This window comes from Carassius carassius, chromosome 5 (assembly GCF_963082965.1).
Source record: "Carassius carassius chromosome 5, fCarCar2.1, whole genome shotgun sequence".
Lineage (NCBI taxonomy): Eukaryota > Metazoa > Chordata > Actinopteri > Cypriniformes > Cyprinidae > Carassius > Carassius carassius.
In genome coordinates, this window is record NC_081759.1 from 22,102,511 (window position 1) to 22,129,400 (window position 26,890).

At 37.7% G+C, this 26,890-nt stretch overlaps 1 protein-coding gene and 1 long non-coding RNA gene across 3 annotated transcripts in view; one reads left to right on the forward strand and one right to left on the reverse strand.

The window, feature by feature from the left end:
* Nucleotides 1-13,833, forward strand: part of fam172a (family with sequence similarity 172 member A) — a 170,259-nt gene extending 156,426 nt beyond the window's left edge. For both annotated transcript variants that reach the window (XM_059550153.1, XM_059550154.1), the window contains exon 11: nt 11,873-13,833. In XM_059550153.1, the coding sequence (XP_059406136.1) occupies nt 11,873-12,021 (149 nt within the window). In that variant the 3' untranslated portion in view covers nt 12,022-13,833. The remainder of the gene's footprint in view (nt 1-11,872) is intronic.
* On the reverse strand, nt 9,425-26,100 carry LOC132141014 (uncharacterized). The gene is made up of 2 exons (XR_009433862.1): nt 25,885-26,100; nt 9,425-9,885 (listed from the first exon to the last, which is right to left on the reverse strand). It is a non-coding gene; the product is annotated as an uncharacterized LOC132141014 (long non-coding RNA).
* Nucleotides 26,101-26,890: the final 790 nt, after the last annotated feature.

Genomic DNA, 26,890 nt, shown 5'->3' on the forward strand with positions numbered 1-26,890 from the left:
CAGAAATCATTCTAATATCCTGATTAAACATTTCTTAACATTTCTTTTTGTTGTTAGTTTTGCTGCTTAATAGTTCTATGGAAAATGTGTTTGTGTGTATAGGAGGGGAGCGTGGCGACTGTAAAAACATGTTCTAGTTGTTTCCTCTTATAAATTAAACCAAAAAATCATATGTGGAAACAAGAGCACTCCAGAAGAGCACTCCAGAATAGAATTTGACTTAACTTTGACTTGTAATTGTCTTGTGTTTAGAAATAATTCAGGATGGTCAACTAGGGATTTTTTTATTCGTTTTTTGGGGGACATGCATATATCGGTATCATATCAGTATGGGAGGCTTTAATCGATCTATATCAGTTTATATTGTATATTTTTATTTGTGCAGTTTTTTCCCTAATGAAGTTGATCTTTAGAAATGCTAAACATTTAACAACACAGATAAATATAATCTTTAACAAATCTCAGAAAGAATATGCATTTTTCATATTATAATTATATGATTCCTGAATATATATATATATATATAGAGAGAGAGAGAACAGAGGTCTTATTTCTGTTTCTACGTATGTACTGTCTTGCTTTATTTCAAATCTTCAATGCTTTTTTTCCCCTCTCTTCTTCTACTTGCTCCTCTCTATCTTTTGACAGAAGCCAGTCTCTTCTCCCTCACTCCAGGGTCTCTGTACGAGTGGACTCTGTGTTTAGGGTCAGACTAGGGTCAGTCTGGGGTCAGAGACCAAGACTGTCAGATAACCATCAGGTTGCACAAATGTGAAGCTACAAATTAATCTCTCAAAATAAATGTTAATCTTATAACACCATTATGGAATCCCCCAAACATCTCATTATTAATGTTGTAATGCATTTTAATATCTGTGCATTTAGCATTGGTTTTTGCCCTGCTTTCTGTGACCTTATCAAAACAGACCTGTGACCCATTTTTGGTTTGCAGTCCATCAGCACTGAGAAGCAGACAAACAGAGGAAATGCATTTTAAATATTGTCTGTCTACCATGTGGTGCTTCAGTGTCATAGAATCCCCTTCATGGCTCCTGGACGGGCCCCTGACGCAGGACCCACGCATGTAGGAGGTTGTTAGGAAGTTCCTCTCGCCTCGTCGCCATGAACTGACCTTAAGCTGACTGTTGTGCTTTCCTTGTTCCTTCAGTCAATGTAAACATTAATGTCCTCTTCATTTGAAGCCCTGCCACTGAGCCAAGTGTAATAACATTGTTCATGGGTTAGATGTGAAAGACGTGTGTTCTGTGTGGGTGTTGTGAAGCGTGGCGCGTGGCGACTGTAACAACATGTTCTAGTTGTTTCCTCTTATCCATCAACCCAACAGAATATTCTTTGAAAACAAGAGCACGTTGACTCCAGAATGGAATTTGACTTTGTTGTAATTGTCTTGTATTTATAAATGATTCAGGATGGTCAACTAAGGATTTTTTTTATTATTATTTATGAATTTTGAGATACAACTAGTGGTTTTAGAGTGCTGTACTTTAGCAATGTATAAACTGTAAATCTTATCAACTGTAGGCCTGTTAGTCTGAATTAGCATTCATTTGAAATCAACATGACACTTTATAAATTATTAACTTAACTATTAAGTCCAACTGAAACCTTTGGAATAATGTTTGGAATGCATAGAGTAATGGTTTAACTTTTCATTGGCTGTATATTAACATATTCTCAACACATCAACCGGCACCAAAGTATTTCGAAGATTTCAACGCAATATATTCAAAATTCTAGTATTCAGTTCCCACTCACTCACTCACAATCACTCACTCACAGTCACTCACTCATATCCATCACATCAGTTTACATTATGTCTTCTTCCACACACACACACACACACTGTCAGGGGTCATCACCTGCTCATGCTGAGTGTGTGTGAACCCCATTAGCACATTCCCAGATAGTGGCCAGGGTACTCTTATCTCTCTCCACCCATTAATTACACTTTGTTCCCCTAAGTGATCTATTTCTGCTCCTCCCCGCCCCCACGGCCCACTCCAGGACTATCTCCTACACCTCCACACCACCACACGACACACACATACACACACGCACCAGATAAGAGTGCTAATGTGAGGCAAGCAAGGTCAGCCTGCCTTCCTCGCTGATGTGAAGTGTGGGTCCTGTGCATTAGCCGCTAGCCTGTCTGCCACCCGCTTTGCATGGGGCCGCTCTGAAGATGCCCCCGTAATTACAGATGACAGCACAGCGAGAGGCTGATCGCCCTGCTTTGCCTCCACTCGGGCTGGAGGAGACAGCCTTCTGAAAGCTCCACCTGGAAAGTATGTCACGGAGCTCTCTTGCGATGCTAAACACACGTGAAGGCTGTGTACTTATAGTTTTAAAGCCAGTAATCCAGCTTCAGATCACACTTCCAAGTCCACTGTGTTGGTGAGCGATGCCAACTGCAAAATTGTGCCAGCTAGTCAGCAAGAGGTGCTTTACCCCAACCAGTCTGCATCACATTATTATTGTTTTTCTTACAAACGGAATTCTCCAACTAACTAAATAATTTTGCAACTTATTCAATGAATATGTGACTAGTCTTATGCATACAATGTAACGCAATGATATTTGGCATTGGTGGTGATGTATGAGGGAATTTTCGAGAAGCCTGGTCTGCATTGTTTGATTAAAAATGTATTAAAAATTACAGCAAAAAGCAAGATTACATTATATAGCATAAATTCATAAATAAAACACGTATAATTTACATAATAGTTTTAAATTAGCTTCCCTTTCCCTCCTTTTAGTTGTAACAATGGAAAATATATAATTACAGCTGTTAAGTTTGTTACGTTGTTCATACAGTTATACATGCTTTGTGTGTGTGTGTGTGTGTGTGTGTGTGTGTGTGTGTGTGTGTGTGTGTGTGTGTGTGTGTGTGTGTGTGTGTGTGTGTGTGTGTGTGTGTGTGTGTGTGTAAATTGTAGTAATATCTTACAGCCGTTACATTTGTTAATACAGAGTTATACATGTTTGTGTGTGTGTGTGTGTATACATATATATATATATATATATATATATATATATATATATATATATATATATATTTCTTCTGCCTTGCTCTGCCTTGCCAGAGGATGACAGGCTCCTCCAACAAAGTCTGGTTTCTATCAAGGTTCTCTTTTCACCTGAATATCCTTTTTTTTCTTTGACAAAGTTAACCTTGGCTTACGCATTGAGACATTTCTCTGTTAAGCTGCTTTGAAAAATTTGAATTATGAAGTGCATAACACGGATAAAACTAACTTGTTCTGGTTAACGGTGTCCAACTTACGTTGGAGGAAAAAAAAGTTTTCAACTCAAGGCGGTGCAGTGTACACATGTAATAATTCTTTGCCAAGTCAGTTTCTCCATTATTGTCCTGCTGCGTTGTGTTCTTGACTCAATCGCTGCATTAGCCTGTGGTTTGATTTTACACCATCTTGCATCATCCCACATGTGCTCATACCTTCCAACTAAACTGAGATTTGAAATATGTCCAGTGCAATCAAATCAATTTTCGTGATTCAGTCTACAAACACACCCATTTCGTAGATGTATCTCACTGTTAGCAGAAGCAAAAAGAATCCATTGTCTTGTGTAGTTTACACAGTGTTGGTATGGATGTCGTTTAAGTGCGGAACTATCTTCGGTCCATGACTGCTGCTGCTCCTTTAGTAAACACACTCAAACACTGTGTTCTTATTTATGTATCGATCTGCCATTGATTGCCTGTTTTTCTTCAAACGCCTCCTCGCTCTCACTTTCCCAGGCAGTGTTAAGAAGGTAGCAGCACCTGTAGGGTTCATCTGTTACTTCAGCTAAAGATGTTCATCAGGTTTAACGTGGAGGTCTCATTATTGGGAAGTGGGGAGAGTTAGTGTCATATAACATCATTTTGTCATCATTTAGGTCTCACCCTACATGCAAGATTAATATAGTCATGTTTATCCATAGAAAGTTTGGGGTCAGTGTTATTATTTTTATTCTTTATCATATATATATATATATATATATATATATATATATACTTCAATACTTTTATTATGCATTAAATCAAAAGTCACATTAAATACATTTAAGTTTCAAATATATGCTGTTCTTTTGAACTTTCCATTTAGCTATATATATATATATATATATATATATATATATATATATATATCTGATAAACAAATGTATCACATTTTGCACAAAAATAATAAGCAGCGCTGATAATAATAAGAAATGAATCTGAATCATTAGAAGAATGATTTCTGTAGGATCGTGTGACACTTAAGACTGGTGTAATGGCTACTGAAAATTCATTTTTGCCAACACAGGATTATAGATTAGAATTTAGATTAGAATATATTAAATATTTACTTTAAATTGTGAAAAAAATAGTATAGTGACTAATTCTCACTATTAACTAGTTACTTAATAGCATTAACATGTTGGCTGTCTATGAGTACCTATAAAGCACATATTCTAACTATGTTAAACTATGTTCATAACTATCTTTCTAACTATTAATAAGCAGTGAATTTAATTGAGCAAAAATTTGAGGCAAATGTCGTAGTTAATGGTTTGTTATTAGGCGAGAATTTGACCTTTAAATAAAATGTGACCAAAATATCTTACCCTCCACAAACTTTTGAATGGTAGTGTGCTTCATGTAACATAGTGACTTACCCAGCTGTATGACAAGTGACATCCTGATGGTCACTCAGTTGTCATGCTGAGCAGAGATATTTCATTGATCCAAAATCCTGCTCCACATCGCTGTAAGTGTATTAAAAACATAATTCATTTTCAGTCTTGGTGAAATATGTGTACATATTACTTTTCATTGGAAGTGTGTTATGTCTAGTTCAGACACAGTTTAAGGATATGAGGCAGAGAGCACCAGAAAGAGGTTGTGGAGGTACATGGTTGCCTTCTCTAAGAATTGGTCTAATTTTCTTCAAATCTTATTGGATTTGTAGCATCTTGTCATGACTGTGTAGCCTTATCTAAACAAGAGACCAAAGCCAGATCCTGTTGTACAGTTTTGCACATCTATATTCCATTTTCTCAAATATAAGAGAGTAAGGGTGACATAAAATGGACCAGAGAGTGTTGTGAAGTTACACACATGCAGTGGTGTTTTATGTTGTCAATAATTTCAGAGGAAATGTGCAAATGTTCACGCGGTCACCGTGTACTTAATCCAAATGCATTGACGGTTTTGAGAGGGCTTTTGTCTGCAGTGCCAATTCCATCAAACAGTATCTAACACCTCTCATCTGTGTATGTGCAATTTTGCAAGTGATGTGCTTTGTTACTGTACACTCTTGACACGCTGTCTTGTGCTGGTGCTAAAGCCTGTGTGAATTAACCCTCTGTGTACCTGAGTTCTGCTAATTGACAGATCCACATTAATACTCATTTCATTTGCAACAGTTTTGATCACCCCCATCTCTCTCTCTCTCTCTCTCTCTCTCTCTCCTCTTTGTTAGATCAAATGATCATTTATCCACTCTGTTCATCTGTTTTGTGAAAAAGCTGCAGGTGAAAGACTATTATAGATTAAAAATAGATTTATTAATGTTAATAGATTACTATTTTTACATTTTTGCTCTTACAAAATGTTGACCATGTGTATGTTTATAACGACCAATGATTATTCTTTTCTTTTACTTGTTACATGAATAAAGCAACCTTATTATGTAGCATGTATTACTCAATATCCTCAACATTGATGGCATACTTAAAAATATACAGTATCTAAAAATAAAAGCTATACATAGTACTAAATCAGAGCTCATTTATTGCATGTATCTTACCGTAAGGCTTCGGTCACTCTTCCACAGACCACTTAATGAATATTCTAGTACTGTAATGATGAGCAACTGGGGCTTAGGATTTGTTTGCACTCCGGGTCTCTCCGTCATTCTTGTTTATTTTTCGTTTTCCCCTCCGGAGTCGACTCTGACATCTACAGGCATTTTTATCAGCGGCTAACTTAATTATGCTACTGTGGACTTAGGTTATTTGACTTGCTAACAAATTAGTCTTCAGATTAGCCTTGCTATCAGTGTTTCTGCTCCACTGTCAGGGATATGGTTTGTCATTTCGGAATTCCTCTGTGATTCTTGATTTGCTTTATTACAGGCTATTTTATAGAGAAGCAAACAGCACAGTCAAGCTGTATAATGAAGCGCTAGCTTACTCGCAAAGTGCTAGCCTGGGCTAATGACTAGCTTTAGTCAGACTGGTAAAACAGATTCAGACACCCAAGTGCCTTCATTAGATTTTCTTTCCTGAATACTCTGCAACAGAATAAGCCACTGCCAGTAGTTACAGCTGTCTTTGGTGGGTACACTACCTGTGGTATGATTTGACTCCGTGTCCCCCAGAGTCTCAAATACTCACACTACACATCCCACACTGGCCCTTGCTCTCCGGTTATCTCGTAAAGACTCCATTCCAGCTCTATAAAACGTTGTGTCTTTATTACAGCTAAGTTGAGGCGCCCCCTCTCAAAAAAAAAAAATAAAAACTAAACTAAAAAAACTGAACTGCTGCAAGAGACGGACACACTGGAAATGTGTTGTGGAGCTCATTCTCTTGTTGCCTTTGCTCCGTTCCAAGCTTGAATAATGTGAAAAGAGAGGAATGAAACTTCCTTTCATAGCATTGGTCTCCTGCTCTCCCTTCATTCACTCACTCTTTACCCCTTCTTGCTTTGTTTCCAAGTTTATAAGTGAATTGTAGGTTCTCTCAGCAGGCCCTGAAGCCACACGTCCGCTTTCTCATTTACGGATGTGTAATGAGTTCTGCCTCTGTTTGCTCTTACAACAATAATAAGTAAAGGAAAGTAATTAAAAGAGGCAGAGGAAGGGGGGAACAAGGGGAACCCACCGCCAGACAGGTCCTGCATATGGGCAATTGACAGAGAGACTTTTTGATGAAATCGTAGGTGTGCATGCATGTTTTTTTCCTTTTCTATTTGCAATTTTAAGTGCTTATTTTTTTCCAAATGCATTAATTTAATTAGATATAATGCAAACAAAGCACGCTCTAGTTGCAGCAGTAATATTTGCTCTTGGCATCTAACGTGAAGAGGTATGAGCCATATCCTTGAAGGGCAGTGGGTTTGTGTCGGGGGAGTGACGGGTGGGGGTTGGCTATAAAGTATATTTAGATTTAATTAGTTGTCACGAATCGTAGCTTCTCCATCACAGAGTTAACATAACGTGCTAGAACGTTGACACCTGTTCTGGCCTCGTTTGTCCTCGAGCCGACTCTCTCAGATCGCTTCTCAGATGTTCAAGCATGCATGGCAAAAGCGCCAAACCGCTAGAGCATAGAGCAAACAAATATCAGAAAGCGTTGGGACCGGAAATCTAAGCCCTTTGCTAACAGGGACACAGATAGCAAATAGACTCTGCAGCATCGTGCAACGGATCGTTTCCCCTGCTAGTGTTACTCTAACTAGTTCATTCTAGTTTTAAGTAAAACTATAAGCACACTGTGTGTTGAACAGGTCAAGGATATAATTCTGCTTATTTGCAGTGTGTGCACAAAAGACAGACACACATAAAAAGCTACCATAACTGCAAACAATCACAGTAAAACAGTTAGAGGTTGAACTATTTTAATTACTAGAATAGCAGATACTGTAATTTTTCAACAACTGTGTTATTACAACATGAAAAATGTCTGGCAATGAAATCAAGTAATTTTGACAAATAAATAGAATATGCCAGTCAATTAGGAGACATGACTGAATGCCACGCTACAGATGGAGACCAATTACAATCAGCACACTTTGATATTTTTTTACTCTGCGAGTGTTACTTGCGGCGGTGCTTTGACTGCTCATTCACTTGAGCATCGTTCACTCATGAGCATTTTACCATCACACGCGATTACCATTTGTAACGCTTCTGGTGAACGGAGAAAAAGGAATTGCCGATAGCTAAAGCTTGTCTTCCTTGATTTATTGTTGACATGAATGTTGAAAGAGTGCTTGTGTTTGTGTGAGTGTGTCTGTGTGTGAGGGAGAGAGAGTGTGTGTTTGTCACTGGGACAATGTTTCAAACATTATTTGTCACAGGGAGATCAAAGAACTACTAAATTACCCTCAAAGGTATCCAGCTGAATAATGTAATGGTTCATTATAAAGATTTGATCTGCATCTGGAAGACGTCCTAATGGGGTAGTGAAATATGAAGCTTCATTATGACAAATACACTGGTCAAATGGTAACATAGATAACAGTGGCCTGGTGTGAGCGGCAGTGTGTTTGTGCTCATACTGTGAGGTGTGTCATTGAAGATGAGAATATCAAAATCTAGTGTGTGTGTGTGTGTGTGTGTGTGTGTGTGTGTGTGTGTGTGTGTGTGTGTGTGTGCGTGCGTGCGTGTGTGTGTGTGTGTGTGTGTGTGTGTGTGTGTGTGTGTGAGTGTGTGTGAGTGTGTGTGTGTGTGTGTGTGTGTGTCTATACACAAGCATTTTTGTAAGAATGAGTATGTTGTGAGGAGTGTCTGGGTCGTGTGAGCACAGTCTGCCTGCTGGAGAGTTTTCACTGAAACTAGTTCAAAAGATGCAACTTCTACATGTAACACAAATACATGTGTATTATTCATAATTATGATGTTAACAGAAAGCACAACATTGTGTTTGTACATGAAATTTTATGTGATTTTCTGCAATATCTTCAATAAAATTTACCTTTGAGAATTAGGGTGTTACCTGATTTTCAAGTTTAATACTTCAGTACTTTCTTGTACTGTCTTATAATGTTTTACTGTTTTAAACGTATATATATATATATATATATATATATATATATATATATATATATATATATATATATTTCTGGTAATACAAGGTAACTACATAGGGTAGGGTTAGGTTTAGGGATAGGTTCAGGGTTAGTACCTAGTTGTGACATAATTATTGTAATTATTAATAATAAGTACATAGTATGTACATGAGGAACAGGACTGTAAAATAAAGTGCTACCGGAATATGTATAAATATAATTTTATTAAATATAATCCATAATCCACAATCCAAACATACAAAACTTTATTTATTAGCCAATGCATATTGAAAAATAAAATTTAATTACAAGCTGAAAAACTGATTAATATAATTTTACCTTAGGAAATAAATCAAATCATTTGTAATTAGGTAAAATTTCATTTTGCTTATTGTCATCATTTCTGTGTATTGTAATTGAAGCATAAAGTTTTGTCATATCTTTAATAATCTGTTTCCCTCTTAAATGTTAATGGATTTTTAATAGTAGCGTGCCATTATTTGTAAGACGTTAAAGAAATTATCAACATTATATCCCTCCAGTTTAAAGAACTTGAAAAAAATCCCCCAGGTGAAGAGAAAAAGAAAAAAAGGAACACCAGAACAAGAGACTTTTCCTACATCTATGTGCAGTAGACATTGCTCTCTTTATTGAAAGATGACATTTAATCAATGGCCATCTCTTTTAATGGCATTGATTTAATTTGTGATCTAGCCAGGCATGGCTGTCCTCTTCCGCTATTCTTTGTGTGTCCATGCGAGCGAATGACGTAACTGAGACACGCTGTGGCACACATACACTATTGATTACACTCAACACATCTTGGCAATTAAGAGATGGCAAGGTAGAGTAATAAAGGGTCATTAGTGAGGCATGCTTGTGAACCCTCATCAAAGGTGATGTCGCTGGCAGGGGCGGGGCTCCCGCAGGGTCGCCACAGGGGCTCGGTGCATTTGCATATCTGCTCGGAGACGCACTGTGGCTGACCTCGTGGCTGGGATCAGTATTAGTCGCTCTCGTTGATCAGGGGTTCACCACCGGTTCAAGATAACAAAAAGTTAACCCATCGCCGTTAATTGGTCCTGGGGAAAAACAGGAAGACAGACAAATAAAAAGGTTAGTTGGGAAAGGTGAGGGGGCTTGAAGTGGAGGCAAAGTAAAGGCTGTGTGCTCCAAATTGGGTATGAATTATAAATTAGAGCAGTGGAGGCAATGTCTTCTCCTCTAGAGTGCTGTTGTGCCAGGACCTACACCACTAAAGAGATTGTTTGGGCAGCAGGTATCGACTCGCTGATCGTCAACTTGGTAAACTTGACCTGAGGCACTGATCATTGGCCAAGTTAGAAAGACTCGACCATTCTGATACACATGCACACCTCTTTCCTATCTCACCACAGCTATCTTCATCAATACTGCCCAGACAGAGTTCAATGTAATAAACATGGAGGTCAATATCATGGCCATCTGAGTGCACTTTTGGCATGGGCCTTAAAGTTGGTCTTTAATTGGATCCCTCCGGGCAAGTTCATGCACCAGTTGCAATGTGGAGGGAAAAGAATGAGAAATCGTGATTGGGGGGGGGGGACATCAGTCTGATCCTCTTTGTTCCACACAAACTGATGCAGACGTATATCAAGGCAGTTGTATACTTTAAGCTACGTACGGTGTGAATGTTTCAAAGAGGAATTGATCTAGCCGGGGTTCAATTCAACCTTTCTCACAAACAGCACAATAAATAAACAGACCCAGTGTACTTGTTTCGCGCCAGACGCTACCTGTCTGAAAGTGCTGCATTATGAGGGCTGTGAAAGGCTCTTGTGGGACTTTGAAAGGTCTGATGAGGACTTAGGGTGTACATGTCACTTCACCTGGATCCAGTGACCCAAACATGGGAATTTCTAGAACCTGCTGCCACTGAGGGAAAACTGAGCCATTTGTGGATTAAGTGATAGGTGTATCGAACTCCAGAGAGAGAAAATGTAATCTTCCATGGATAGCAGCCATTCTTTCCATTGTCCTGAAGTACGCAATATCCTAATAGATGGAAAATGTTTTGTTGGGGCACACAGTACACAACACAGGGTCCAAAGTTTTTGCTTGGCATCAGATGCACTAAAGTATTTAGAGTATGAAACAGTCCTCACATATCACTTCCTTTAATCGAAGGGCCCTGACGACCTCACTAGGAAGTGTTAAAGGAACAGTTTGGTCTAAAAATGAAAATTCTGTCATAATTTATTCACCCTCATATCATCACAAAATAAGATCATTTTAAAAAGTGTATTATTGTCCATACACTTAGACTATGTGAAGTTGTACCTTTAGGGGTATGGCAGCTTGGTGCATTAACCTTAAAGGGACATTTTTGGGTCCCATTTTATTAAGTGGACTTAACTACTATGTACTTACATATAAATTAATAACTTGAAACTATGTGCTTACTGTGTAGATACATGTTTTTACATTGTACATTTTATATGTACATGTAATTACATCTGGAATTAATTTCTGTAGTTACCTTTATAATTGCACTTTTGATCAATCCATTACACTTTAACCCACCCTTAAACCTACCCATACCACCCTAACCCATATTCCACCTGTAATATAAACACATTGAGTATATTAAAGTTTTTATTTATTTATTTTTATAATGTAAGTACAAGGTAGTTGAGGCCTATTAATATAAAGTGGGACCCATTTGTGTACATTATTTCCCCCTAAAATGTCATAGTAGTACTTAAGGTACTCCTTTGAGGTACTAATATGTACCTTTTAGAGGTACAAAGTTGTCACTTTAAAGAAACTTTCCCCAGTGACAAGCTATTGTACCTCAAGTCTAAAGGTAAAAAAAGAATTCTGAAAGTTTACAGTAAAAGTTTCAAAATATCCTCTTTAGTGTTAATCAGAAAAAAAATGAAGTCATACAGGGTGACTAAATGTGAGAGTTTTCATTTTCAACTATCGCTTTTAAATAAAAAAGTTAGTTTAAAATATAGTTTTACTATAATCATAAACAGTTATGGCTGTATGTTTTTCATGTCCACCTTCATGTTCTGTCTTTTGCAGGTACTGAGAAGCACGAGTTAACATCATGGAAGAGCTTCCACTCCATCTTTAAGTTCTTCAGCGATGCCCTTAAGGATCATGAGGATGAGTCCTCCTCCAGTCCTGTCACCACACGCAGCTCCCACCGCATAAAAAATGAAGACTTATAGAGGGCTAACAGATCCCAAACCAGAGCCCACCTAAGTCCTCTATTTGTTTTTTTTGTTTTTTTCTTCTGTTCTTTTTATGAAAATATTCCTCCTTAAAGCCCTCCTCCCAGTGAATTGTATGACTCTGAGGAGTGCAGGGTCAGCCTGTATACATCAGAATAGCGTTTTGCATTACTTCTGGATGAGTGCAACTGTCAAAGCAATATGGGTTCACTGCTTGTGCCGCCTGTGGGCCGCTGTGTGGATTTGGTGGTGGCCCATCGGTGGCCAGATTAAGGCTGACAAGCGGCGCCGCACACCGCCTCTTGATGCACCTCTAATTATCCTGACATTGTCCTGAACTGAGCTAATGCCTGGGAAGCACCTGCACACACACACGAGTCTGGCGGGTCCTAGTGCCTGCCTGCAAAATCTTTGTATCTCTCTTTGGTTTCCCCCCGTTGTTTCATTGTTTCTTTCCAGGGTCTCACTTGCATTTAAAGAGCTTGTGCGCTTAGGAACTTTGTGTGTCAGATGCTAAAGGCTTACGGGTTGTTTGATTCATACACATAACACTTTACAAAAGAAAAAAGCTACTTTAGAATCAAACATCCATTGAACGGCTATCTCAAGACTAGATTTAGAATGAACACAATGAAGTAAGCTGTTGACAGCATGACAAATTGAATGAATTCTCCCGTTTTTAAATCCCTTAAAACCTTGTGCGAGCATGAATTTTAGGAATATCTCCCTTTGACAGAGCAAATATGTCAGTCTTGGAGTATCATCGTATGTGTCAGGATCAGGACAATTTAATGTTATCCAAAGTATAAAAGCCATTCCTTAAGATGTTTGCAAATGTAACCTGGCCTTTTTGCAAAATCCATGACTATTTGGACTGTTTTAATACATCATTGTCACCCTCCACTAAAGCTAAAGCATGTTATGTTACTGTCTAAGCAAAGACAAGAGACATCGTCTCCTGGACAGTTTGGTGTTAGTGGAGGCTTAGAGATGTGACATTCAGGCATATCAACAAATGCATTCGCTTAAGTTAATCTCACAGTAAAAGGTTGTTTTGGTCTCATCACTTTTTTTAGAAGTATCATTGCTATTTCATATTGCTGAAGGTAATCAATATCAATAGTTCTAGTGCTTTATACATATTCCATTTTATATTTTTTTTAAATCCAAAATAGAGATGTGACTACACCTGACAAAATGCAAGACCCCACCCAGAGGCTTTTGTGTTTGAACTGTTTTTACAAATAATTAAACTTGTAATATTCCTGCAAACGTTCATTAAATTATCAACAGCAAGTTGCTTATACTGTCTAGTTAAAACTGTTCAATTCAGATGCCAATATTGTTGCAAGAAGAATAAACACACAACGTTCATCTTTATTTGATTTTTCAAAACTGACAAGCCAAATGTGAATATTTCACTCGCGTTTAATACAGCCTTAAACCAAATCGAAAACTTAATTGGTTTGTAAATAAGCAATCATTTTAACAATTCATATTTTAATCTAAGATATCCTTGTCTGAAATAATATAAGTTTAAGATGTTTTCTGGGTTTTCTGCCTTTTTTATTCGCTTTCTAAGGTTACATTAGATGAAAACGTGATAAGATATTTTAACTTTGATTTCACTTTTCATAATGTGTTTAAATATGTTAGTCTTTCTCTTTGAATTAATGGCAGTTTGTGCCCTGATTAATAGTCAGTTTGTTTTCATATCATGTGAATGTAATTAATCCATGCTGTAATAAAATGTATTATTATAAAAGTTCTTTATAATAATAATAACAAATTATGCGTGGCCTATAAAACGATTTTTGTGTCGGTTTGTGTCCCAAGAATGCTTTATGTACATGGTACTCTTATTTACAACTTAATGGTCGTAAAGGCATCACTTTCAGCCCAAGAAGTTGTCGGGTTAAAGTTCAGCCTGACGGGAGAAAGATCCTCGGAGCCCGATAAAGCCTGTTGCTCCAGTGGCTCTCCTCTCAGCTCTGTTCCCAGGGAAGGTGAGCCTGCTCGGAGAATGACTCGCTCTTCTCACGTAACAGCTGTGGAACTCTATCACGAAAGCTGATATTTGTGTCTAGATGGAGCCCAGGCCTTTACAATGAGACCAATGTTAACCAAAATAAGTGTCAGTCAAAGACAGAGAAGGATCGGATGAAGCCATGTCTATAGCACCTAGTTTTATAATGTTCCTGCTTGTTTTAGACCTTAACTTATGTTATGGCCTGAGAGTGACACATTTAAAGCAAAGCGGTACTGACGACAACTGTCCTGCGAAAATTAACAAACCAAATGTCATGCCTCGCTCTAGATTTAATGGTTAATTGTCCTGAGAGAGGAAAAAAGGTGGAATGCATCGTTTCCATGTCTGGTTTGTTTGTTTAGATGAGTGAAAAACAAAGAAGATAATAGAATACATTTTTATAAATTTAAAATTTTACAACGGTTCGTTACATGAAATAATGGTATAAAAACGTAGGATATAACACACACACACACACACATTAAAAGTGGTGTAATAATGAAAAAAACCTTTGAATGTAGCTACTTTGTGTTTACATACAATTATTTAAAAAAAAAAATCTTTTTTTTTTTTTTGGCTCACATGTAGGTATAAAAGGTACTCTCTGTTTAATGGATTCCTTGTCACATGATAACAAAATGATTTATTGCATGTCTTGTTACGCCACACTGATTTTCAAATAATCATATTTTTAAAACAAAATTCATGATTGTCTTTGTAAAAGAACAATTAATCGGAAAAAGAAAACTAGACTACTTTAGCGAACATTTATTTAACCAGAAATCCAGCTTTATAATGTGTGCTACTCTATTGTATCAGAACAGATGCATCGCATAGACTTTTTCCTCACAAATAAATAAATAAAACTTGTAATTCAGAAATTAAACGTTCATCATAGAAGAGGTGTAAAGTCACACGAAATGATTTTTAACTATTTGAATAACTTAAATCACAGGGCCATTTATTCGATAATTACATTAAACATAAATGGAAAATTAATTTGAAAACTCCACTTCTACATAAGCATAGAGGCACTGTACACTTACACAACGAATTTAATGAATCAAAACCATGCATAGATAATTTCAAATTAAACTAATTAATTAAGTTGCGCAAAAAAAAAAAGCATATAGGCTAAGGGTTCTCTTACTTCTCTTTCTTTATCTAATTTGGGGGTTTTGGTTATTTTAACACCGTTTAAATTGTTGGTGGATTCTGTGCAAACACTGCAGACAAAGAATCTAAAACTTATATCTCACCTTAGAATTGTCAGACTTTAAACACTAAGGCAATGTGTTGATTTCATCCTCAACACTTTTTGTCATCACGCTCTCTTCCAGGAGAGTCCCACTTAACCGCAAAAATATCGTTGTGTTTGAAGTCTATGAAGCCCTTGATTGATATTTCAATTTTCCCCGTGTTTTGTCACACGCGCTCTGGTCTCCTCCCATACTCTCTCGCGCCGCCAAATATGAACTATTCTCAAAGAGTCGAGCACTTGCTGAAGCTGGACTGTCACTCCTCCAGGCCCTTGTCTTCACCAGATCGCTGTCAGATCTCTATTTGCATAATTATATGCTCGGTTCTGAAGGGAAATCTAGCCCCCCAAATTTTACGGGTCAGCAAACTGCAACAATCAATGTTTTATTGTGTCCTGAAAAAGAAAAAAAAGCTCAAATAATTAAACTCGCTCTCATATTCTCCGTCTCTCCACCACTCCTATCTATCTATCTATCTATCTATCTATCTGTCCGTCTATCTGTCCGTCTATCCGTCTATCTGTCTGTCGACAGTTAATTTCTCTTTCTCTACTTTTATCGCTCCCTCTCTGTCCCTTTTTGATTGATTGTTATGAGTTCATATAACACACATGGCCCTCACACCCACCCAAACCTGCAACTTGGCTTCCTGAAGTTACGCTTCCACGTGCGAAAGAGCGCCGTTAATGTGTCATGAGAGTGGGGTATGTTTTGGGCTGATCACGCCACACAGTACTGGACAGCTGCTGCTGCCAGAGTCTTGGCTTTAAATGATTGCTTTCAGGTTGCTGTCTGTTTGTCCCCCCTTCTGTCTTCGATTCGGATATTTTTAGCTAGACAGAGTGTGTGTGAAATTGAGTGAAGCACGTTGCACAAAATGGATCACACTCCTCTTTCTTAAAGGGAAAAGGGAAGACAACTTTCATTAAGTTATGTTGGGACATCATGATGTGCATGAGGGGAAAAAAAAATCTACAAAGATTGAATTTGTCCTGTGTTGCTATGCAGTGTTTTCGAAATACTTGCTCGTAAGTGAATTATTGCATTTCGAGAATAATTGTACTAGTCTCATGGATCCAGGGATCCCAGGTGCTTAATTTAACATGCCGGCAAATCCGTAAGGAAAATAATAATAAATACAATAAAAAAGGGATATTTTTGTGGATAAAAATTGCCCTGCTCTTGCTTGGACAATGATAAACGGACTTGGGAATTCAAAGATATGAGTAGGAGCCCGCATAAACTGATTTCAGTGTAGGTCAGAGAATATGATGTCATGAATTCAGTTTATGTGATGAAAGCGAATGGCGATAAGGCATCAAAACAATTATAAGTTCGGAATCCACTTTTATGTAAAGATAAATTCCCGTCAAAGATATTAGGTGTCATAAAACAGGACAAGGAATGAAAGAGCACGTTCATCTCTCGGTTGGCAAAAACTTTTTTTTCCCTGTTAGGTAACCTAACGCCTGTTCGCATAAAACTAAATCGCAATGCAGTGATATTATTTATAGATTATTAAAAAAATATATATGAATCATATTTTACTTAGTTTTTAAAAGATATTTACCCTAGCCTACTCAGTAGTCTTAACCTAGATATACGCAATGCTAGTCTTTGTGAAATTAATTTATTCGTTGTTTTAGTAAATATAGGTGATGATTATTATTATTTCATCGTCCTTGTTTTAACATTTTAAACAGATTTATGTTCTGATCTTTAAAGGGTTTGTGTATAATTAAGTTGAATATATAAAACAAATTATATTAATAATAATAATAGCTCATTTAATAATCACATTTCCATGTAATTTATGTAGCTAAATGCCTAAATTTCTTGAATTAATGTTTGAAAACTGAACGGACAGTTAAGTCAACCATAGTACGATATAGGCTACACTACACACTTCACATCTGGTCGTCCCACACTTGTCTAAAAACAAGTGGGTTTTTTTCCTCCGGCACTCAGCTCTTAATAGGGGGCTTTAAGAGCAAGGGCTAGAAGCCCTGGACTTAAATCACTCGGTTAAGGTCACATATAGTAACCGGAGTGCTCGGAGCGTTACAACCTGTCATTTTACAGCTAGGGATGGAATTCCCGGACAGAGTGCCAAGCGGGTCACCATGATATCCAGCGAACCAGGGTTAGGACACGATAAAACCTGATCCTCTCTAAACAACAAGAGGCCTTTTCAATGAAACCAGACAACAGTGCCTTAAAACTCTTATTATGCGCCACTCTCCACTTGATTCAGTGTGATGTAAGGTTGAAGGCCTCTTAGTCAGGACTGAGAGTCGGTTACGCACGTCAGAAGCTTATAGTGCCCTGGTATTCAGCCACGCATTCTAGATGAGTCTCGTCAAGCTTAACGGGTTCCTTTGAGTCTAAACACATCGGTGCGCGGTGCTGCCTGCTCCCACCTGAATAACCGGCGCGTTATTGCACAGCGCATCCTCATTAAGAAACGCCACAAAAGATGAGGCTCTAAATTAAGTTATTGCCATCCAATGAACCCAAATTAGCGAGGCCACGTAGGTACACGTCTGACGGACTGCCGTTAAAAACAGCCTGACAGGCAACAAGGCAGACAGAGGAGAGTCTATGAGTGTGATATATATCGCACATATATGGGGTGATAAAATGGATGAATGGGTAATATCCATTAATTGGGCCGCCGATTCGTGGCTGAACATTCACGTTTAGACCGTCTCTATCTCTCCTAAATTCAGTGCCGTCTCTCACCCTTCAGAGTGTGGTTTCAGTACAAAATAGACTGCTTCTCTCTCCCTCTCTCTCTCTCTCTCTCTCTCTCTCATCTCCTTGACAACCGTCACTGCTTCAAACCGCTGTGTCCTTCCATTGGACTACCTGTTCTTTTATGTCTCCATCTGAATCAGCATCCAGGATGAAAAACGCCAGCCAGATTCAACGACAGCTGACAGCACAACTTTTGATGGGAATGATGTGTGTGTGATGAGGTCTGTTATACCTGGCAAAGGCGTAGAAAATGTGCCCAGTTAGTCTTTTAAGTCAGCTCGAGAACAATAGGTCTTTATTATTGTTTTAGGCGACTCCCTTAAAGCAAATCTGTCACCGAATGAGAAACTGACGAGGTTTCCAGTGTGCAAGTTCAGACAAACACCGCTTCCTGCTCGCTTTATCTTAGACGTCAAAAAGTGAGACTGTGGTGGAAAGTAACATTCAAGAGAGATATTATAAGAACGAGAGTTAAAAATAAGTTCATGTATCATCTTCAGTGTTCTAAAGTGGATCTGAAAGTCGAAAAGAGAGGAGAGGTAAACTGAATTAAAGGACCTGGAAACAAATAAGAATGCATATAGGTGATAAATCGTCATATTGCATGGTTGACTTTTTTTTACTTTTTAATGATGAAAACTGTTAAAAGGATAAGCTTTCGTAATTTGCAGCAACACAGTTTTAATTTGCTCTTTGCAGCAGCACTGTATAGAGCATTAGCAAAACGGACTACTGAACAAATTTATGCTGTGATTAAAAGTATCATGTTAGGAGAAATATACATACATTTAATTAATAAAATACATTTAGAAACTATAAAAGAATCGTATAAATTAAATGGTCTATTATTTGTAATTTAAACATTGATTTGGTTTGATAAAATATTTAGTTTTTTTTCCCTTAAGGCTTTTTTAAGGGAAAAAATAGTTTTTAAGGATTGTGGTAGAAGAAAAATAACATCATAAATCAACGAAACAAACGTGGTTTCGATATTTAAACAACCTGGGTCAAATTAAATATGCTATTATGTCACAAATTGTTTATGCGATTTATACGATTTTCTTATTTTTTTTCGTTTTATTTTTAAAGCGAATCTTCGTTTAGAACGATAGTAAAGTATATGTAAAAACATGATAGCACCTATATAAAATTATTGATCATTATTTTTCAAATAAAACGAGCACAGTTAAGGAGACCTATTGATATTTTACTTACATTAGCATATATCGTACATTGTCTCGATTCATTAAAAAAAAAAAATAAAAAAAAAAAAGTAACTTGCTTGTTCACGCGCGTTTTTCCTAACGTGATTCAGATCACCATCACCTGTTATCTAGTGTGTTATCTCACCCTTTCTTCCCCGTCCATTAGCGGTCATGATCGCTCCATCACCGTGACAGAGGTGTGTATTTGCGCTTGGAGCACTGACTGTCAGGCTGGCTTGTTAAAGGTTGTAAACCAGTTGCCGTCTCCTGATACAGGCGATGGCATCGATTTGAAACTTGTCCTGTCTAATTTGATAAGAGCACCCAGGCACCTCTGAATAGGACCATGGACAGCGCTCTCTCTTGACCCTGAACTCGCCCCTTTCTGTTCCGCAGGGGGACCTTCACATCAGTGGTGCAAGTGATGTAGGTGAGTGTGTGGATGAGGCCGTAGCTGGAAACTGCAACTGCGTTTTATCACAGTTCCTGTGCACAAGATAAAGAAACGGCTAAACGTCTCATATTCTCCCCTCTACCTCATCGGGCGCATACACACTCACTCACTCACAGTCCATGCGAACACAGACCCAAAGTCAAACATAGGAACTACGTTGCGATGTAATCTGGCATGCGATAAGCAAGCGAATTCATAAAGGAACAAAGCTGAATGGGGAGTCACGGAGAACTCTCAAGTAACGCCAAAGAGGCTTCGAGACTGTTCAGACGGAAGGGGGTTTGCTAGTGGGGAGAGGCTGTTTGATAGATCTCTACAGCTTTGAGACAGCTTGTTAATTAAAACCCCAAGAGATGAGCCTCTGGAGCCTCCGTCCATATTAGAACATTGCTAACTATCCTGACAGCGAGCAATGTCACAAGCACGAGAATTCTTTGTACCCGTTTCTCAGCCCAGATTTGGCTTTTATATCTCGCTGGTGTAGTGGCTATAGAAATATTTCATAATATGGTTCAAATCTCCTCTACTGACTATTTAACAAAACTAATCATTCATTTTGTAATATTAAATTTTCTTAAAAATAGTAGTAAATAAATAAATATATACTACCTCTTGTTTGTCTTTAGAAGAACAGCAAATGAGTAGTCTTAGGTCTTTTAATGCAGGTCAGACTCAAATAATTATTTGAAATATGTTTCTAGTTATTTATTTATTGTTTGTTTGTATAAGATGAATTGCTGCCAGTTAAGGTCGCATGGGTTTTCAAAAAATACAATACACTGTTTCATTTAGCAACTTTAAACAACTCAATATGGTTTAGTCCGTCTGAGTGGCCCAGGCAGAGAGACTCAGCATACAGGTTTTACATATCATGGTTTTTATTATAGGGTGATGTAAGTTAACATAGTCCATGTCACCACTATTACTATCATTTTTTAGAATAAATATATCAATATAATATGATAATATAATACAAATATGAAATAAAATTATCTCAACGCAATAAACTGAACAGCGTGGGTTACCATATAAAATAAAGCGATTTACTGATTAAAGTGAATAACATGCAAACTAAAAAATATTAATATGAAACATAAATCATGTTCCAAGTAGACTACCTTGAATTTACACTCAATGATATAAAGCAAAATAGAAAACTGAGCATTTATGAACAACTTAATATAGTATTAATAATAATATGTAAAATACAAAGACGAGCAGATCGGGTAAATTGTATTTTTATTTTGATATTTTATATGTATTTTTTTGGGTGAATCCTGACGGACTGGTACTCCTCATCGTCCGCTGAGCGATCTGGCATAACATTTAAACGACATCTTTAAATGTTCTTCACGTCGTGGGCACATTCATCAACGTCAAATACGGACAAGCCACTATTTAGAGAAAGTGTAAGTGCTGCAATATATCTTCTTAACACTCAGAGGGGAGAAAATGCGGTTTTTGTGGAAATGTGAATAAATCCGCTTATTTCTGTCTGTTAAAATGTAATAATATAACATTATCAGACTCGTTTTTTAAAAGAAAATATACGGAGAGTTGGGGTTTAAAAACATATTTCAGAAGGTTATTCACAATGGTATGATCTTGTTTTAACGTGAAAGTTTATTGACTTTCCAGTCCATTTAAATATTGCTGAATGAGATGGATACAGCTGGAAGTATATTGAAATCATAGATTGTTCATAGATTATTCGAAGGAGTAGCTAAAATAATAATGAATCAGCTTTGTAAGTTTTTTTTGTATGATTAACAGGAATCAAAACATTTTAACAATTCTTTAAAGATTTCCATAAACTAAAGTAAATGAATTAACAGATCCCAAAGCAGCATAATTTACCATATGAAATATTAAGCATAATATATGTATATATTTTTCCCCCGTGGGGAGAAAAACATAAAATACTCCGAGACAGTTAGCACATCCCTCCAAATCAAATGAAATCTACAAATGAACCAAATAGTAATCACTGGATTGTTATTATTATTTCACTAAACATTCAAATATATGTCTCGCGAATCCCAAGTGTGAAGGACAAGTTAAGGAAAAAGCATTAAAACTGCGTGTGTGAACAATGGCAAACGGGAAAAGAATAAACTGAGGACCGTTTGTTCCTTTAACTGAGGGTCCCAGAACACAGAGCGCCATCTAGCAAATAAAAGGAGAAACAAACAGCTCTAGACAGCACCCTTTACATGGCATGAAAACACCAGAGCACCAAAACAAAGCCGCCATCCTTCGACCTCACAGGAGAAAAAAAATGTACAGGTTAACCTATTAAACAAACTACTGTCCATGTAACTTCTGAAAAAATAAACTAATCATTGGTCATAATGATCATTTGGAACAGAGGAAACTGTGGATTATGCCGAACATTATCATAAGAACGATTTGCGTTGCTTTAGAATATGGTGGTGACTTTAAACCGGGCTCTATATTAAATGCAGATCTAGCCTACATAAGCTAACTCTACTACACTTCTGGTGAACTTGTCTGAATGATCGACAGCAGAGGATAATTATGTCTTAGTGGAGACAGGTATATTCTGACCCCAACGCGGTGCCAATCTGTGCATCTTTATGATACATTCAGTGAAAGTTTTACAAAGTCAGCTGCATGGAGCCAAGGTTACATATCCATAACCTTACTTGTTACTTACTTGTTTAAGAACATAAACTCTCTTACAGAACGTTCAACGCAATTACTGCAAGACTATACATGCTCAACGAATTTTTCGTGTGCATAAAAAAAAATAATAATAAATAAATAAATAAATAAATAAATTCTTGATATAAGACTTTTTATTTACTTGATTACTCTGGCTACGTTGACAACGTATGCTAGTCTTTCTTTTCTGCACAATTGCATGTTTTCCCAATCTTTGTCAGTTTCTACATATCCTACACTGCCGTCATATGGCGTAGCTAAATAATATTACTGTAGCCTATTACAATAATACTATATACTTATAGTAATACTGTGTATATATGTGCGTGTGTGTGTGTGTGTGTGTGTGTGTGTGTGTCTATACACACACACACACACACACATATATATATATATATATATATATATATATATATATATATATATATAGAGGCACACACACAAATAACTTTAGAAAGAAAATATAACTTTATGTTATATTCACATGAACAGGGAGTAATTTTTTATGAATTAAAGAAATGGGTCTCCTGCTCCAGCTTGTAATGATTGAAAGGTCCATATGAGGATTGGCTGTAGCTCCTCCAATGAGCCGTTTGACTACAGGCCTCAAACATTTGTACATTTAACCACGCACAATCTCGCTAGCCATTTCCCAGGCTATTTGTTTAAAGCAGGTATTTCCCCCGGTTTTTACAAATATATTTATTTTACAAACATTGGTGTAATCAGAGGCACAAAACTGCGTTATTGCATGAAATTAAATACACAAATAATGATGTTTTACTACATTATCGAATTAATGTCATTTAAGTGATATAGTAAAAGTCTTTAATGTTTTGTATTTTGGTAGCTATGATGATTTTAACTCCCCGTTCATGTTAACGGTGGTAAAAAAACAGAGAAAAAAACTTGGAGGAATTGCTCTTTTAAAAAACCTAGCTTCCCTTCCTCAGATTTTGCCGCTGAGAGGTAAAACGGAACACGTGATGGGGTGTATTTGAAGTATGACGAGCTTTGTGGTTGACTCCTTTTCATTGCCTGGCCTGCTCTCAAATAAGCCTCTCCAGACCCCTCCGCCTCCCGCCACCTTGCACTGAATGGTCAGCTGACCCCAGGGTCTTCGTCCACTCTGTCCAGTTTTGACCGAATAAGCCACCTTCCCCCAGTCCTGCCACATCTAAATAGGATCCCTGCTATTCTTTATTGATATCACCAACGAATGCAAATGAATTTGGACGTGGGGGGCAGGGGGCTTGAGATTGCTATACAGCGGATAGGATATTTGGGAATGTATTTGGTAACGAATCAGGCCTTCTTGCATTATGATTATGCATTAAAAGAGGAAAGAAGATCATGAGAAATACAAACACTAGCCTATATATAAGGAACACCACACGTTAATACCATAATAACATTAACGTCTAGATTGTTTTTAAAGAGTGGAACCGGGTCTTTTTGAAAGAATGGCCGAACCCACCTTCCATCTCTCTTTTCCTAGATTTCTCATATTCTCAGACCCACCCCCATCTCTCAGACAAACACACGTGAGCGCGCGCAAAACATATCTGAGCTCACGATCTCACAAAACTGGCTTTGTGGCTTTGCCTATGGATGATGAGGGATGTGGATTCTTATGCATGAAGAAAACACTTCCTTGCATCAGGCCTTAAAAATGGTTTTCATATCACTAACATACAAGCGCGCGTGCGCAATTAATGGACAGTGTCTGCCTATTTTGTTCTGCTTCATATTTGAGTGTTCTGCAGCTTATCCATTACTGTAACATCGGATGTGTATCACCCCACCTCAGCACACACCTATGCAGGAACATGAATATCCAAATATACAAAAACTTAAAATATTGTGTGTGTAGCCTTTTGTAGTATGGGTTTCTCTGTCATTTAATCTTTTTCACATTCAAAATCAGTGCAGTTGAGTATACTACAGGAACGCTTTCACTTCTCTTTGGAAGTGGGGTAATGCGTATGTATTTATCAAACGCACAAATTGCGACAACTAGACAGGCAGTATAAAGGAGGAAAGGCATGGGATCAGAGAGCCGTCGCAGGGACCAACGCTAGAGCAAGAGAGATAATGCTTCTGTCAAGACCCGGTCTATGTAACCGGGATGAAAAATATCCCTCGACAAAACGCTTCAGTCATTTATTATGAAAGAAAATAGAAGTCATGCTGAGAAATTAGGCAAATAAAAACGAAATTAGGGCTATATTAACCACAACATAATTCACCAAGCCTGTCAGGCCGCCTGCTAAGAATCAGTGCCTAAAATGCTTGTTTATTTGTTTTACGTTGTGTTTATAAAAAGGAACTGTTTAGAAATATATACATTGGATAGATAGATAGATAGATAGATAGATAGATAGATAGATAGATAGATAGATAGATAGATAGATAGATAGATAGATAGATAGATAGATAGAATCTGGATTAAGCTGTCTGCTATGAAAAGTGGGTCAATTTGGTTAATTTGGTCCCAGTATGAAGCAACTGCAACAAAAATGCTGCTGAGTAAAATTGGGAGTGTCGCTGGCTGCGGTTGCACAGGCGCAAACCATCTGTTGTGTATTATAAAAAAAGAGCAGTAAATATTGCTGAAAAGCCAGGACGTTATCAGGTATGTAGCAACGGCATTTTTTTTACTGCCCACGTGGTAGGAATTAGAAAATGGCTTGTGTATGTCTGTGGAAACATATTTACATCACTGAATAAATACACTAATTACACGCGCTTTGTCTTGAAGATCTCACGATAATCTGACGTCAGCATGTTTACTGTTCTTGAAGGAAAAACTGAATGAAGAAAGCTGCCCGCTGTCTAACAATGAATATATATCTCGGTAACAGGCAGGCTTTTAATTTATTCCAGGGAGAGTATCGAAGATTGTAGAAGACTATCGATAACCCGTATCTTAAAATCAACAAATTCGTGATCATCTCCAATACTCTAAGTTTTAGTTTAATTTCGGCTGAATATCTTAATCACTTGGCGTCATTCCGCTATTTAAAAATAAGACAGAAACTGTATTTTATATTTCGCAGTCCGCGACGCTTGGGCTCGGTAACCTCCTTTCACGTTTTCCCTTCAAAGCAAACTTTCCTTTCCGCAAAGCTCCCTTTTCCGGCAATGATTTATTTCTTCAGCACACAGACAAACACGGAAAACTGGCACTCTCGAGTTTAAATGCCACGTGTTGATTGATTTGTTGTTAATGACAGTCGGAGTCATACATACACGCACGTCGAGACATCCTCTAGCCTCTTGCTTTCCCACAGAGCTCTCTCCCTCCACCTCTGCGCTCTCTCCATCTCTATTGAGCTATTCTACCACTACGCGCGTGCACGCACACTCTTCTGCGGGCGCGCGCACCCGGGAGCCCTGACTAACACACACGCACACGCGCGCGCGCGCGCGCGCGTTTAAGGGGGACGAAATGAAAACAAATTTTCTTACTTTTTTGGAGGACATCTGCGCAATAGGCTACTTGAAAATCTTGCTGTCGCCGAGTCCACTCTTCGCCATGACGTGTTGATAAAGTCGCTCTTCCGTGACTTGTCCTTTAATTTATGCCTTTCGGGAGTCTGTCCCCTGTACCCGAATGCTTTGAGTGAACTGAAGTGCAGATTGAGACATATTGAGCCCCCTTTAAGGGGGATCATTTCATGTGGGAGGTTGGACGCAAAGTTTGGACCCGTGACTAGCATTCCGGAGAGACATGCATATTTTAAAACAACAAAGAAAGATAAAGAAGGGACGATGGGTGGGAGTGAAAAAAAAAACGTTTGGAGAAAACTGACTAAATGATAAAAAGCTGTCATTGTTGGACACGATTTGAATGTGTTTTCAGTTGTGGATTTCCTTACAACTATTCCCTTGTGGAAAAGCTCCCTGTGTTAAGAAACTGCAAATAGTTATATTTACATGCGTATCCTTAGAAAGAATTGCCTATAAATTTGCTTATATGCCCAATGCCACGCTTTAAGAAAGATCAGCTACCTCATGGGAAAAAGAAAATAAAAGAAAATTGCAACAACTATACCCCCCCCCCCCCAATAAATAAATAAAATAAATAAATACAAATCTCTCATCTAAAACGTATTTTTTTTAAATTGTAATTTACACTCTGAAATTGTTTTTCACAAATTATTCACATTTACATTTTTTATAATGATATAATGAAAATAGCTACATAGGTTTAATTTGTCTTATTTTTGTTCCATTTCCCCGTTGCTTGTCATTGACAATAAGCCTAATGAACATTTTTATGCAATGAAACGCATGCAAAGCAGGAGATATAAGCGTTGAGCTAGATATCTCTTTTACTTGTCAGTGGTGGGTCATGGGTATGGAATGCTAATAAGAGCCCCCCTCTTTTTCTCTGTCCCAGTGCCGTCTCATTCCCTTTCTCTCTGCACGCAGAAGGGATCGATAGCTGACCCGATGGTTTGGCCAAAGCTTT